The sequence below is a fragment of the Canis lupus genome, chromosome 16 (genome assembly GCF_011100685.1).
Source record: "Canis lupus familiaris isolate Mischka breed German Shepherd chromosome 16, alternate assembly UU_Cfam_GSD_1.0, whole genome shotgun sequence".
Classification (NCBI taxonomy): Eukaryota; Metazoa; Chordata; class Mammalia; order Carnivora; family Canidae; genus Canis; species Canis lupus.
This window is the reverse complement of record NC_049237.1, coordinates 45,943,287-45,960,315: the sequence shown is the minus strand read 5'-3', so window position 1 is coordinate 45,960,315 and position 17,029 is coordinate 45,943,287. Positions and strand designations below refer to the sequence as shown.

At 37.2% G+C, this 17,029-nt stretch overlaps 1 protein-coding gene across 38 annotated transcripts in view; it reads right to left on the bottom strand.

Annotated features, from left to right (window-relative positions):
• SORBS2 (sorbin and SH3 domain containing 2) overlaps positions 1-17,029 on the bottom strand; it is a 214,974-nt gene that overhangs the window by 28,488 nt on the left and 169,457 nt on the right. For 27 of the 38 annotated variants that reach the window (XM_038560348.1, XM_038560349.1, XM_038560344.1 and 24 more), the window contains 5 exons: positions 14,007-14,056; positions 11,242-11,429; positions 7,298-8,875; positions 4,236-4,324; positions 2,894-2,940 (listed from right to left, as the gene is read on the bottom strand). In XM_038560348.1, the coding sequence (XP_038416276.1) occupies positions 2,894-2,940; positions 4,236-4,324; positions 7,298-8,875; positions 11,242-11,429; positions 14,007-14,056 (1,952 nt within the window). The remainder of the gene's footprint in view (positions 1-2,893; positions 2,941-4,235; positions 4,325-7,297; positions 8,876-11,241; positions 11,430-14,006; positions 14,057-17,029) is intronic. The other 11 variants (XM_038560354.1, XM_038560360.1, XM_038560361.1 and 8 more) reach the window with 1 other exon arrangement.

Here is a 17,029-nt window from a genome sequence, read left to right as displayed (position 1 = left end):
CCTAAGCAGGTAAATGTGGGTATGTAATTTGAAGTTCTAAAGACTGTTAACTTATTTTGGATAATTCATGCCTACCTTCTCATGCTCACTGCATCTGTTTTTTCACAGCTTCATTATCCAGGGAATTGTGTCTGTTTGTTGTTTTGCCTCCATAATTATGTTTTGTTGGAGGACACTCATTTCCTATCTTTTCCCAAGAGCCCCACTTTCCTAGACATCTGCCTTCCTACTCCTGAATCTTCTGCATTGTTTTGTTCAGAATCTGGAGTTGGATCATGTATTTGGGGTGAATAGATAATGAAGAGACAGGTGGATATCAGAAGTGGAATATTTCTCATTGATTGAAAGCTTGAATTGGAAAAAAAAGCCACTGTTGCATATTAAAAGAATGACTGCACAATTAGACACGTGAAAATCTTCACATTGAACGCACATTACATTTTCAGTAACCCTAAAGACAAAGGAGATTCCTAGAGCCTCACATTCAAACACAGTACTTCCCTCTTTTATGCAAGTGCCCGATGTAGAAAACAAAAAACTAAAATATTTCATGTTTACTATCCAACAACTTTATTAGCACTGAGTGTGTTTTGTTTCTGGAAAGGAGACTAGGAAGTGGAGCTTTTTGTTTTTAAATGTCGATTGGAGAAAATGAACTTTTTCTTTTACAGCTGAAAAGAGATCTTTTCCATTTCTAAAGGCTAGTATTTAAATTTTTGATGGCAAAAAAAAAAATAAAAATTTTGATGGCTTCTAGGTGAAGGACAGAAACCTCACTTAACAGTTTTCAAAACTGTGTCCCTCTCATGTCAGACCTTGAGTTTCTGAGCTGCATCATGGTAAGCTTGCTTCTTCCCTCCCCTAAACCTTTTGAAGGATGGCCATTGACAACCTTTAGAAATGACATTTTATCTCTTTTTCCTATTTAACAATTGAGACATTACCTTTGGTGAATTACTGAGCTGTATTTTTAGAAATGAGAGTTTTTGCATTAGGTAAAGAAAAATAGTTTTTAAAATGGATATTTAATAAAAACAGATACCTCTACCTGTCTCTTGTTTATAAGATGTTAGGCATGAAAAGCACTTACATCTAGCTATTAGTTAAGAGCACTTCCGTGACATTCAGTGCTTCTGGGTGTGTGAGCCTTTTAAAGCCACGTGAATCATCCATAACCTCGATTTTGTGTCAAATCGGGTAACTACACTGGGGGCTGCTCTCTACATTTCCTGAGAACAGCACGAGAGGAATATGATTAAGCTGCAATTGGATCAGTTTACTTATGGTATGTAGGAAACATTTTTTTTTCCCCAAAAATATGGATGGCTTCCATGGGTGATTATTTAATGGATTTCTCTGAAGGCTTACAGAATTAGATTTTGTGGGCCTAGAAAGGCAGGGGGTGGTGCAAGCAATCATTCAGAAAGGCTGTGCCATATAAAAGCCTCGAACCTTTTACTAACTCTGAGCTTTTGTAATGAGGACATGGCCTTGGAGGACGGTTGTAAGGCTTGGTTGGCACTTGGAGCAAACAAAATCCAGCGACGCAATTAATACCCCAATTAACACCCTCTGCACTGCACATCATCTTTCTCTCAAAGCTTGTTTTTTATTAAGCCTTCTTAAAAAGCTGTGAGCACTGGGTGGATACCTTTCCTTTGTCATATGCCCTGTCATTCCTCCGGGTTTCATACATTTAAAAAAGCTTTTGATTGCTTGTCACGAGGAAGAAATGAAATATACACGTTCTGTATCATTATTTTGTAAAAATCGGCATGCATTGCATCCTACAAATCATTACACCGTACCCAAAGAGCAGTAATAAGGACTAGAGTGTAGTAGAGACAAAGCAGATGTTACTTATCTCATTCAACCGCCCCACCCCCCCATAAAAAAACAAACAAATTGTAAGCTTTTCTTCAGGATTTTTTTTTTAAACACAAGATTTAAGCCATGTTTGACATCTTAATTTCTAAAAGAGCATTCTCCTATTTAGTTCATTTCCCCATCTCAGCAGTATTACCAAATTCTAAGTGATTTTATTCTTTGTATGTCTTATGTCAGAGACAGTTTCTAGAACCATTAATTAATATAATGTGCCTTTCTACAAGTGAAATATTTTTGTTATTGGATACGTTCAGTCTAAACAACACAGGAAATTTAATGCCAATATACAATGATTTCAATATCTTGAATTCTAATTGGAAACCAAAGTTTCTTAAATCGGATCTATACACACATGGGCCATGCATAGCTGGAAGATTCCTTCCTATTTAAGCCTCCTTATGTGCTCAGTATTGGCTTTTCTTAACCACATGCCCATTTGATGAACAAGTTCCTAAGGACAGAAGGTTAAAAAAAAAAACCCTGCAACATAGAAGTATGAAAACACCAACATCGAAAGACCACAGGAGAGTTTTTTGCTCAGAATCTCGAAGCTTTGAGTGTTAAGCCATGGAAATTTGACTATAGGAATCTTTGGACACAGTTCTATCCTTCTACCCTCCAAATTATCCTAGCTGTAGTTAAATAAATAAATGTTATCAAATTCTCCCTGTTACTGTTAATTACTCCCTACACTTTACTTTTCATTCTTGACACAAAAATTCTAGAAACAAATATGCTTAGTTTCATTTTGTTTTTCCTATCCTTTTGAACTCACGGTGCTCTAACATGTTTAGTGTCATTTAAAACTCAATGTTTCTCAACTACAAATGAAAATAAAATGAACCCTCTCCCAATTAATTGTGAGGGAACCACTAGTTATAGTCGATCGCCGAATTGGGACTTAGACCTTATTTGTAATACATGTCATTGCTATAGTTACATCTTAAATATTACTGAAGTTTTTAAAGCCACCCTACATCATATAATGAACACTTATCTTACTTACTTAGATGTCTGAGCTTTAAAATCATAAACAGCTTTTGCAGGCAATTTCTGAAAGGGAAGGTAAACAATTAGCACTAACTTACAATTTGGATTTTTTACAAGAAAGCAATTTCATGTGAATTAAAGGGAAGTGAAAGCACAAGGAATGCTTAAACATATATAATGTAAGTCTTTTCTGCAATTTATAAATCAATTAGTCCTTCATTTAGGTATGTAAACTAGTAGATGACTTTTTCGTCATAACTACCGAATATCATATTTCCTCCTAGAAACTAAGGAAGATGAATGCTGTAATAGGGTTCTGTCCCAGGTATATATCTTTCCTGGGATAACTGCAGAGTGTCAGTTGCTTTAAGTCCTATATATTGACACAACTCCTTCACGATCATAATAAAATGGCTGGGAAGAGTCAGGGTGGAAGCTATCATCCCTTTTGCTAGATAATTATCCACCTAGTAGCAAAGAAATCCTAGCCCAGTTATCACTGGGAAGCTAGTGAGTGACCCAAAGCACAGGCTTGGTCATCTTGCATTGCCTGGAGGGCTCAGGAATTCCTTAGCACACGGGAAGCCAGCTGCTCACCCCTTTTAGTTCTGGTAAGATGAGATACACTCTCACCTTGGATCAGCCTGTACCCCACAGCTAGCCACTCCAGCATTTCCTTCTCCACTTCCCAGTAATCCCCTCACCCCACTCTCTTTCCCTGTGAGTCTGTGAACTTTAGGCAAACTGGAACATTCCTGACTTCTCTGAGGGTCCCACAGGTACCAGACTATAGGAGACACCTGTACTGATTCTCCTGGAATGGCTGCCAGTCTCAGACTGGCTTTTAGTTGCCACCAGATGACTCCAAGGTAGCCTGAACCAGAGCTCCGGCCCTGGCTTGGAGCTGTGGACACAGAGCTAGTTGGTAGGTGGTTCCTAGGAGGAGTGATTTTTCAGGGCTGTTCTCCAACAGAAGCAGGCCAGCCAAAATTATATATGTCATATCTATATTGATTTGCAACACAGATGACCTAGCCGCCCCCCGCCTCCCCCCAGCAGGCAAGTTTGTACAGGGAGATCTTCCTCAACGAGGCAGCCCAAGCTCACCACTCTCACACAGTTAATTCATGGATGTCAGGTCAAGACTCGGAGGGGCCTGGCTGCTCAAGCTGGGCTGCCTTTGGGGGAGATCTGTAGTGAGGGTCGTGGTGCATACTGCTTGGAGTCCTTTGTTTCTCTCCTGTCATTTTTATGTTCTTAATCTAGGTTCTTTACTGGTTTTGGACATAACTTCAGGTGACAGGTGCTTGACCAAATACACTGCAGAGAAGAGACTCAAGTAGCACTAAACAAACTACCTCTTTTTCTGGAGTTCCTCTTCTGTCCCGAGGTACACTTCTCCCCAGGTCACTCATGGTGGATGCGTAACTTCTAGGGGACTCGTGGTCTATGGGGAGAGGACGGGGTCAGAGTGAGTACCTGCTGAATTAAAAGCTGACCCTTTTAGCCATTTTTCCCTGGTGGCAACTATTTCCTCCTTCAGACTTGGAGAGATAACACAGTGGAAGACATGGGCATAAAACTCATCGGTAATTATAAAGTTGGGATAGAAGACACAAAACCAAAGCATTTCAAAAAAGGTAAAAAATAATCCGGGGTGGCAGAAGCATTATAATCACAAATATAATTGTTACATTGTTGAGGAAGCTATGCTGTAGCACCCGGTGTAGACAATTTATAGTCACAGGTATTTCTCATCTCAAAGATTGAATACTTTCTAATCCTCCAACTTATCATGACCTTTATAGGCTCCACAGAAGATGGACAATTTGAAAATAGCAACAGTTTACAAAAACTAAAACATTTTGTGGAACAATTTAAGAATGCAGTAATGAAAAAGAAAAATAAAGAATGTATGATGATGGACGAACTATGGTTGTGTCTATTCCCTGTCCCCATCCCTGCACCCCAATCGTTAAATATTCATTGAGTCTGATATGATGTCATCTGAAGACTTAAAAGGCCGCCTTTATCTTCCCTTTTGCTCAACTACCTTATCAGAAAGTATATATTTATTCCAAGAAACAAAGAAATAAAAATTCTCTAAACAGAAAGTATCATATTGGTTGCCAAACTGCTCATGAAATACTGAATTGCTTTTGTTCACCTTAAAACAAAGTATAGATAATTACATTACAAAATTATGATTACAGCTATTTCTTAATGGTCTCATACTCTATAGATTTATATGTGGAAATGTAACTAGAGGCTAAAAGTGTCCTAGTAATCTCTTATAGAATTTTACTGGTGTAAGTGGTCAAAATTAGTAAATTCTTTCTCTTAGCCTTTAACAATTTAGTTATACTGGTTAACAGAAGTATTAAAAATAAAACAAATACAGCTATAAAGGAGTTAAGAATGGCAATTCATAAAAAGAAAATATTGTTTAAAGATTTTACTCCTTTGACTATAAGGAAGAATTGTCTACTTCACAGCAGGTGGGGGTATCAGTTATGTGACATATAAGGATAAAAGTCTAACTCTGTGAATTTCAAAGTCTTTAGACTTAATAAGACAGCATCAGCATGGCCACAAACATTTCAGGTAAAACTTAATCAGTTATTTTCAAGAAAGATAGAGGATTATACGCTATATATTTTCTGTTTTAAATTCATATACTTATATGATCATAGGGCTCTCATACTGATCATTAAAATGTAAATCAGTTTTACTAATCCTTGGAATATAAACTATTTTTCAAGTGGGCTAAACAAATTTGGAAAGTAAATATTTTATTTAATTGAAATGCATTTCAAAGCCCCCTTAAATCATGTTTCAATAATATACTATAACTGTGCATAACATTTAGAGGTGATTATTGATCTGCTTAATTGAATAACTGGAATTGTCCAATATTGAAAAACTAGAAAAGGTAGCTAGGTTACTAAAAACTTAAGTTATGACATGTCTCAATCAGTGAAAATTTCAGATTGTAGGCATTGATTTAAAAAATTCTAAATTTATTATTTTTGCAGCATGTGGTGGTAGTATAAATAAAAGCAAAGATAAATACTAATAAAATAAGCGAATTGTGCAACGGCAGATAATGACTGAGCCACATACATTACATGCATGGGAAATTTTAATTTTTTTTTTTTTGGCTTATAGAGATTATATTTTGGCCTATAGAGACAAATTCTGAATTACTAGGAGTTTGAATCTTTTTTCTCCTACCTACTCCCTAAATGACTTTGGTCAAATCTCTTGTCCTCCCTGGGTCTCGATTGTAAAACAGTGCTTATAATAACACCTTTCACCCAGGTTCAGGCCAGTGCTAATGAGACAATGTGTGCTAAGCACTTTGCCGTGTCCCGTGCATAGAAGACTGTTGATAATCCAAATGTCAGCATGGAATATTCTTTCCAGCTTCTTAAAATTTATATAGTAAACAGATGTACTTAAGAATTGTTAAAAAGAATTGTATGAGAATGTCAACACATCCTTAAAAAAAAACTCAAAAAATGTCCTCTGCATTTGAAGTCCTATTTGCCCTTATGTTGCCACTGCAAGGTGATAAACCATCTATGAAAATGGGCTTGGGAGTCACGTTGAGTCCAGCGCCTCAGGGAATGTTGAACCTACATGGTCTAATTCAAATGTTGCTATAGGATTCTTTCAGTGGAAATAGATAATAAATAAATAAAGCAATGGAAAGGCAGAGAAAATGAAACACACTGAGTGATGGAGATGAGATTTCTGTGTATATAGCTTAAAGATACGTTCACAAAAATTTTATTCCATCGTGTCCTTTAAATGAATTTAAACAAATCCTATTCTTTTTTCATTTTCCACCAATTACTACATTATACACTTCAGTTTTGCTTCCTGAGTGTTTTAATGCAGTATCTTTATATTGGATGTAAGCAAATGATTTATTGAGTGAATATAACTTTATAATGTTAATATAAAAACAAGGGAAAAACTATTTGTTAAATTACTCATTTTGATTCATTTTACAACAACAAAAAAAGAGTTGTCAGTCTCTTAAGGATACTGATACTCAATCATGGTCTCTGTCTCGAAATCCTTTTAAATGGTTAAAATGAGTTTAATTTGTGTTCTTGATGTAAGTTGTGCCAGCCCTAACATTCAGCTACAAGATGGTTTTGCCTTTTGATTTTGAATGAGCAAATTTTTGTGAATTGGTGGTCACTTTAAGCCACACATCGAGTCTGAATATCACATGGGCAAATGAGACTATTCAGTGAGACATGTTTGCACAACAAGCATTTGCTTCAAAACACATGACGATGCCAAGTGGTCTTACAGTGTAGGAATGATGAGATGTAGGGATGGAAAGTGAAAGAGCTGGATGGTGGGTGTCTGAACCACAAGGAAAAAGAAAGAAAAGTTCATCCACCTTGGAGACTCTGCACACTCTCATGGTCTTGGTGGTGGTAGTTGGAGGCGGTGTCCACATCTGGGAAAGAGGCACTGTGAGGCATTCTCCCACAGTCGTTCTGGTACAATGGACAATGAATAGCACCATCTGGAGGCAGTGGGTGGAAAGGCTGGTGCATGGGGCTCCTTTTTAGAGCTTTGAGTGATGAGTTCCTCTCTGGAATATCTGGCAGCAGTTCACTGATAAGACGGTGCAGTATACTGTTGTCTGGTAAACTTCCCCTTCTCTTTTCAGCTTTAATTTGGTCACAGATGTCTTTAAGGGCAGAGTCTAGGGCCTCAAACACGGATGCTTTACATTTTGCCTTCTCAGTCTGTTTTTTGGGGGTCGAATTTTTTTTCCTGCGGAAAGGCACGGGACTGACTAGAAATGCAAGTTTAGAAAGGCCAGGGTCCATTTCCTGTCTCCTGGGCTCTTCAGAGTTTTCATGTTTGGCTCTTTCATGTTTTAGCATTGTGGTAAATCGAGTGTAGGAGGCAGGGCATCTGCCTTTGCAGGAGCTGATGAGGTGCCGGTGATGGTGGTGGTGATGGTGGTGGTGATGGTGGCTGGATCCATAAAAACTTTCCGAGGATGTGAAAGAAAAGTGATCAAAATCACTCTCACTGCAAAAGGATGATCCTTCCACGTGAATGTAATCACTGTGGTCGGACACAACTCCGTCTTGGTCACTATCAGAAAACTCCATATGAGTTCTCGGTTGCTCATCACTGGTGACTTCAATATGAATTGGCACGACGGTTTTAGGTTTGTAGCTTCGTTGTACATGAGAAGGGTGTCTACTTTGACTTTCTTCCTCCAGCAAAGACTCAATGGAGAATCGCCTTTTGGGACACAAACCATTTTGTGGAGGTTCTAGGGTTATGGGAGACAACATCTCATCTCCTAAATTGGGCATGGACTTTGACTTTTGAATCAACTTTTCAAATTCTGAAATGCGGGTCGGGACCATGTCCCTGGGCACCTCCTCAGTGGAAGACTGGCTCCATCCATGGAGCAGGCCCTTGTGTTGCTGCTCCTTTTCATACTGCATTATTCTCGACTTTACAGAGCAAATTACCTCTGAATTCATCAAATCCTTGCGGTTAATGCGGTGCATTTTCTTGTACATTTTTAGGAACCCTGGAGCGTCATGGGCTGACCTGTGCCGGAGCCTTGATCTGCCATTACTGCGACCCTCCTGGATGTAGGACGAAGCCCATGTTATGGGGCAGCTCTCTTTGGAATCCTCTTCACATAACAGAGAACCCATACTTTCTGACTTGGTTTTTGGGTCAGGGAAGCTATCACAGTCATCATTGAGGAGATCATCGCAACTACGGGATTTGATTTTGGGGGAGACAGTTTCTTCAGTGCTGCTCCAGATCTCTGCATTTTGTCGGGCCATTTGCCAGCCATTCTTGAAAGTAATGGCCCTCTGGGAGTCACGAGGGACATCCAAATGCTGTCTGTAAGTGTTACAGTAATCTAACTCATTGGAGGGGTTGCCGTTGAGCCCTGAGTAACCATAAAGGGATGGACATATATCATCCCCACCTTTTAATCCAGGGCAGCGTGGTGGAAGAGAGACATTTGGAGAAGTTAAAAGGTTCACAAAGAGGAGAGCATGTCATTTAGCATCAGACAGCACAGCAAAGAGAAAGCAGTTAGCGTGGTTTGGTCTAGACACTGATTGTTATACATGCAGCTTCAACTTTAGAGAAAGGAAGCCTAATTCTAAAGCCAGGTAATACTTTTTCAATGAAGGGAGCTTTGCAGATTTTAGAGTTAACAAAACCACATATAAGAAGTAATTAGCGTAGCTAATAGACCTATTTTTATTGTGTTCACACATCTTTCGGCAAACGTGGTATGCCAAAAGCACTATTAATTGTACCTTGAAAGTTAATAGCATGACCTGGTGGTAACCGAAAGGTTTAACAATTAAGGCCAAAGTGAGATAGAATTAATCAACCTAACAGGGTCAGGATTTGAGTCTCATTTGGTTTAAAATGATAAAGAGGTAAAGAGTAATTTATAAATTTGCATTTAAATACCACTCCCATAACTGTATCAAATAATTTTTCATGGGCATTAGTCAGAAAAAGCAGTGACACAAAGTACTTTCCAAAATCGCAAAACCAAGATGCTGTGAACTACTGCCGCTACTATTTTTCCGAGAAAAAAAAAAAAAAAAACTAAGAGCCTCTTTACCTAAATGAATTTACCTTTTTAATTGCTCCATTTTCAACCTTTTACGAGGCAGGTTCTCATAAGGATAACTGGATATAATATAAAACATGCATCAGAGATAAATCCATCTTGCTTTTCTCTGGGGAGGTTGTTTTTTTAAAATGTTTTGTAATTTGAGAATAGAGAGCTAAAACTGACCTAAATTTGGAATATGTTTGGAAACACTCTTCTCTTTTGCTCCGCTAGGTGAGCTAATAAATGGAAGGCCAAAGTACATCTAAATGGGAAATTTCCTTCTTAGGAGGAAACCTAATGAAAGAAAATACCAGTATTGATAGTTCCTGCCTTACAATCTTACCCACATTTTTCAAAAGTAGATAAGCACATGAGGTAGATATGTAATATTTGGGACATAAAGTTGACTTAACACTCCCCAGGATAAAAGCATTCATCTAAATGAATCAGAATCATTTTGGTTTTTGGGTGCTATCCAAGCATAATAAATCAATGGTATTTCATGACTTATTATCTTAAGGTATTCATTTGCATAAATGAGTAGAATGTGATAAAAGTATCTCTGTCAATATGACGAAAGGTGTCATAAAAGGGGCTCACTCCTTCTGAACCTTCTAGGTAGTATATACCATTGACTGGGCTGTGGAAAGCGACCAGGGCCTGCCTCCCTTCTATCCTGGAGTCCACTCATCCTCACCTGCCTGTCTTCTGCACACATACCAGCTACCGCTTAGCTTTAATTATCACATGGCAACCCTTGTAGCACTTAGGTTAATACGTGTAGCTGACTCTGTGTTATATTATGGACACGTCTGTTAGAGCTCAGCTACTTCACACACTTCAAATTCCTTCTGTGTTCTCTTTCAACCCCAGGAGACTGGGGGCGGCTGTGGAGCCCCATAAGCGTATAGCCTTGGGTATCTGTGGATGCTGGTTCAAGCCTCAGCCTCCATCTTAGGAATATTCTGGTCAGCATGGCAATAATGCTCTAAGCAGTCTTTCAACGACCCTGCTTTCTCTCAACAGAACTTGCTGAATTTCCAACGAGGAGGCAGGTCATACGGGAAAATGGCGTGATGATACCTAAATTTCTTAAGTATGACTTGAAACCAGTTAGTTCTTCCTAGTGGAATGATCTGAATCAAACACCATGTTCCATGCAGAACATGGATATTCTAGCATCTATATGATTGTTCAAAATATAGAACTGGTGACTAAACCACAACTTCAGTAGGTTAGACACATTTTTATCTAGAACAAAGCAATTAAAAAAAAATCAAAGTGTTTTAGGCAATAGTGTTCTTTGTTGCTACTTCTAATTCCTGTTCTAGAAACGTGATTAGCTTTACTAGTTGTAGTGAGATTAGAATATTTTTGACAGTATGCAAACATTTATACATGTGATCTTTTAAAAGCCTGACAATAAGTTAGATACTTTGAATTTGTCCAAGCAAACCCCAAAAATGATATATTTGGAAGAAAAAAACATGAATATACCAGATGATAGAGTCCGTGGAGCCCCTCAAGTGGCTCACCAGTCTGACCTAGTCTGTGTGAGAAAAGATGGTTAATTGTTTTGAAGTGATGTTGTAGTCAAGATGCTGTGTTTAAATGCTAGCTGTCTCTGGATGGTTATCCTGGACCAGCTCTCCCAGAGTCCCTCAGTTTAAAATTAAGCTAGTAAACTGCTTACATGTCAATCTATTATTGCTCACCTTTTGCTCTTGAGGGGGAAGAAGGAGAGGAACTGATGATATAAGACTTTGTCAGGGTGGTGCTTGGTCCTGGGAGGTCCGCTCCACCTGGGCTAGTCCTGCTCGCACTGGGATCCACGCCCCGGGGCGGCCCCACTGCAGGCTCGCTCTTCCTCCTTTTCCTAAAGTCACTGGCCATGCTCGCAGAACTAAAAGAAGGAATCAGCTTCAGTTAGGCTGATGTTGGAGGAGGTTCACCTGTGAATCAGGACGACTGGTGGAATGGGCTAGTGATCACGGCACAACTCTTACCCTCTATTCCCCCAAACTATAGTTTGAAGAATTCAGCCCTTGATATTAAACATGATTTCTTTATAATCATCTCTTTAAAAAAATTCACAGACAGTACGATTTTTAAGAGAAGTTTTAGGTTTACAGAAAAATTGATTGGAAAATAGAGTTCCCACATACTCCCTTTCCTGGTGCAGTTTCTCCTATGGTGACATCTTTTATTACTGTGATACATTTATTAGTTGATGAACCATCTGGACTCATTATTATTAAATGTAATTAAAGTCCATCATTTATATTAAGGCTGTTTTCTGCCTTAATCTCCATGTCTTTTGATGGTGTGATAGCTCATTTCTTTTTATTGCTAAGTACTATTCCATCATATGGATGCACCAGTTTGTTTATCAATTCACCTACTGAAAGGCAGCCTGGTTGCTTCAAGTTCTGGAAGCTATAAATAAAGCTGCTATAAACGTCCATGGGCAGTGTTTTGGTGTGGGTACAGGTTTATTTATTTACTTTTAAAAAGATTTTATTTATCTGAGATAGAGCAAGAGAGAGATCAAGCATGAGCTGGTGGGAGGGGCAGAGGGAGAGGAAGAAGCAGACTCCCCCTGAGCAGGGAGTCTGGCTCTGACTCCGGGCTGGATCCCAGGACCCCGACATCATGACCTTAGTTGAAGGCAGACGCTTAACCTACTGAGCTACCCAGGCACCCCTGGATAGAAGTTTATAATCCATGTTTTCAAGTAAAAATTCTCCTTTTAGTGTAATATGTTATGATTGACAATTCAGTGTTGTGATTTGTGTCACATATCTTTTCTCTAGAAAGAAGAGTCCCAACAATGTGTCTATATCCAGAGAAGGCATGCCACAGTGGAAGAAAAGACTCCAAAAAGGAAGACTTCTGGTGAGACAAATTTCTCTTACTTCAAGGTTTCCCTATGGCTTTCCTACTACTCTGAGCTGAAAACCTTACACTGGAATTCTAACATTTTCTTATTTAAATAATGAATGACTAATAATTTGGCCAGCAAGCAAGCTGTTAAAGGGGACTTTCACCCAGTTGTATGAAATGGCATCAACAATCTACAATGGCAGTAGTTTTTATCACGTTCTGGGTCTGAATACAGTATCATTTAAGACAAACACCAGGGGACGGGAGATACACACTACCCACTATGCCGTCTGTCAAATCATCACATAAAATTACATCAACAACAGCAGTTAAGAGCACCACCAGCTCCCATGAGTCAACAATACGCGATTTGCTTTGCTGACATTATTGTCTGGTGTAGCCTGCACAGCAAGCCTGTGAGGTGTGCATGCTTATCCCTATTTCATAAACGAGTGAATGGAACACACATATTGCAAATAGAGAGATGGGGCCAGACCTCAGAATTTGTCTGTGTTCTTCTAAAGAGGATGTCCTTCTTCTCCTAGACCTGTTTCTGCTGTCCCTAATCATGTCATAAGAGGGTCTGTGTATCTTTATAGCAGTCTTCAGGTCAGATTAGAACTCTAAAATTCAAACATTTTAGGAGCATAGATAGATGTAAAAGATATAAAAGGAGGACTTGGAGCTTTTTTCTTAGTAACATTGATGCCATTGGATGGCACTCATGAAACCCAATTTGCAAAGGACCCAACTTACAAAGTTTTTGACTTATGTTGATAAAAATCTATAGAAGAGCAGATTAATGTTATATCAACATTTGTTGTCGAGGGCACAATATGGCTGAGAGTTTGTATTATTCCCTATTGCTATTGAACTGTGTCCAAATTTCTACAATGCTATAAAGTAAGTGTGATATTTAAAGTCCACCAACAGAAGTTACCTCGGCAGACTCCTCGGAAGGTTAGGGCTAGAGGTTACAGGTTATTCTGGTTCAATTCTAGTTTGTTTCTGCTCCTTGCGAACTGTGTGAACTTGGTAAGTGATGTGGCCTATGTTTCATTTATGCAGAGATAAAGTGGGGAAGATAGTATTTAACTCATTGTGGTGTCTTAAGGATTAAATATATTTAGGTACCTAGAATGTCTGGTACATAGGAAGCCCTTGTTTATTGGCAGTAACAATGTTTCTGATTTGTGTATAATAAACAAATATATGTAGAATATAATTTAGAAATTTTCTAGTAATTTACAATATTTTTCAAATATACTATCATACGTATCATCTAACAATATTGCAAATTGGATTTTATAATTCCCATTTAAAGAAAAGAAAATTGGGTTTAGAGGAGACAGAGAAGGGAAGAATCTCTTGGCAAAGGAATCCAGAATTATTTCACTAAATTTTCATAAATTTTTGAATATGAGCATGGAAAATGATGCAAAAACAAAATAAAACAACTTCATAAAGTATGGTGCTCCAAATAATAACGCGTGATAACATAACCCTCATTATTATTACTTCACTGAGTAGTATTCCTATTGAAAAAGAAACCACTGGTATAGAATATTCTGGTTGTATAATGTAATGACGTTCTTACCTAGTGGGTCTTTCCAGGCTTCTGTCTAAAGAGGACTGATACAAGGAGGCCTGTTAATAGAAAAATATTTCCATGAAAATTTTTACCAGGAAAAAATTTCATTTGTCCATGAACATTAAATTAGGTATCCTAAAAAGAATATTATAAAAACTGACATTAAAAATACCATTTGTTTTGATCATAAAATGTCTTTCAAAGAGAAATTATGTAACCTGATTTCTATTTTCTTCCTATCTACTTTCTTTTTTGATATACCACAATGTATTTCTCTGTGTAACTCAAATTATCTACAGCCCAAACATTGCCTGTAGGAGAAAAGAAAAGTTAACCACTCCTTCACTTAGGAAATAGACTGTAAATAGAAATTTTCTGCATAAAGGAATAGTTTGATGTTTAAAAAAATATTTGTGGTCATCATTCAGTCCTTATACAATAGAAACCTTTTTAATAATTTTTTGTCTTGTTGCCAGGTGTTATCTTTAAAATATAACATTTAGGGTGAACTTGAGATCTTTCCTCTGTCAACACAGCCATGGCATTTTAATAATACCATGGAATTTGGTTTGAAATTAAACTAAATTGCCTGGTGCTTAAATCAGGTAAAGATTGGCATATTTCAAAATATTTTAAGTTCAGGGTTGGTTTAAAATACACGATTAATGAACTGAAATTCTAGTTTAAAAATGTCCTTCCATATGAAATTTTAAAAAGTCAGCTGAAAAAGCAGGATTTGACAGATTTTATCTTAAATTCCTATCACATTGAAATACTTTACCAGAGTTTTAAAAACCTAATACTTAGTGGAAATTAAACCACACTTTAAAAACTATTTCGATGACTTTATTTTCTACTTCTAAATTATCACCAATTAACCAATTAAAATATTAGTATTCTTTATGTAGATTCTTTACGTAGATCAGTCTGACAAGCCCTCTTATGCATAACTCTAAAACTGGTTCTGTTAATTAATATTTTCATTTAATTCTATCTTACTGAATAAGAGTGGAATATTGCCCAGAAAGAAACAAAAGCACCTTTCTGCAAGAGATTATCCTTCTTCCTTTTAGACCGAAAAAGCATATTCTAATATTTGTAATTCCTAGACAAGATTTAGATTCCTAGGTTCTCAATAAATATAATATTAGAAGAAAAAAATTCAGTCCACTAATCTGATAAATTTGCATGAGTACTTTGCTTGCTGAACTCTGAATTGGATACTAGAAAGGTGGAAAAAATAAATACTAAATAAAAAGGAAAGCAAATGGGTCAACAAATAAAACCAGATAATTATATTTTGATTTATAAATATTATTTCTAGGGCACCTGGGAGTGTCAGTCGGTTAAGTGTCTGCCTTAGGCCATGATACCAGAGTCCTGAGATGGAGCCCTGAGTCAGGCTCCCTGCTCAGTGGGAAGTCTGCCTTTCTCTCCCCCCTGCTGTGCTCTTTCTCACTCATTCAGTCTCTTTCTTTAAAAAAAAAATCCTTACCACCCCCCCCGCAAAAAAAAAGAATATTAATTCTACATGTTTGCAGAAAAGCAACACCAAGTAGCCTCAGAGTTACTGTTTCTGCGGATCACAGTATTCACGGAACACCCAACCACAACCACAGTTGATTATTAAAAAGTGTCAATTGCGGAACATCTTGGAGTGATCATCCTATAGTGACCAGAAATTTTGAATTTCAGGCTTGGAATGAGCCTAGACAAAACTGTAATGTGAGATAAAACATAGTGTGAGCAGCGAAGGCTCTACACTGATAAATTAATTGTGTTTTAGGTTTAGGCAAAGAAACTACAATGATTCCTCCTTGTGCTGGTTTCCACAATCCAAAAGTAACTGAAATTAGTTTTGTGATTTTTACATATAATCAAAGGAAAAAGTTCTTTATTAAATTATAAGGAAATATAAAAGGTCTAGATAGATGACTAAGAGAGAAAAACTTTATGATAATTGTATGAATGATACTCATTCTGAAGTGGAAATCATCTGCAGAGAAGGGGTAACTGATTTTACCTATTATGATCTACTGAGTATTTACATATAACATACCTAGATGAAGTTCATTTTAATAAGGTATGGACGCTGAATCACTCTTTCTGCTATGTGATTAAACTTTGCTTAAAAGTCCTTAATTGTTCTTCAATAATGCCAGTTTCTCAGTTTCATGGATTAGAAAGTATGCTATTCATGGGATATGCAAGGCAGTTGATAAATGATAGTAGGGTAATGTGTAATCAGTTACAGATTTTACCCGAAATGTTTTACATAAGGATATTGAAGATGGAATCCAGTACCTTATCAAAATATATGTTTTTACATTCTGAAAAGCCATGATGTGAAATTAGTATTCCAGAACCATACAACACTCCTTCTTCATTCCAAAGAGATAATGGCAATTCAGTTTAACCATCAGCAAAGTGCTTTTTTATGTGATTATTTTGCCACTACCATAACATGTAGAATGCATAGAAAGTTTCTACTATCTTTATTTAGCCCAAGAGTTATTGTGTAATATTAATTATAGGAACTTATTTCAGAAAAATAGTTAATAAGGAATAATATTAATAACTTGTTTCTAAAAGATTTGAATTCTAAATGTATCTCTTGGACATGCTAACATGTGGTATAAAGGGAATAGAATGGAAGCAAAGGCTTTGAGACTCTATTTTATTTTTAACTTGCCACCATCTTATCTTGTGATTTGGGATATAGTTTTAAAAAATTGTTGGGCTCTACTTTTTTGACTTAAAAATGAGTGAGTTGGACACAGTGATCTCTAAATTTTATGTAAATTCTCAAAGAAACAACCACCTTAAAAACATCCTAAAACTATCTGACTAAAATAACAGGAAACCATCTGACCAAATTGCATTCCAAAATAAATTCTTGGGCTCTTCATATGTAGAAATGATACCCTTTCTTCAGATGTGAAGGTAGCATAACATACAGAATAGAATTACTTTTATTTGATTGTCGTTAGATTATCTGTCTACAAAATATAAGCCTTTATAAATGACTG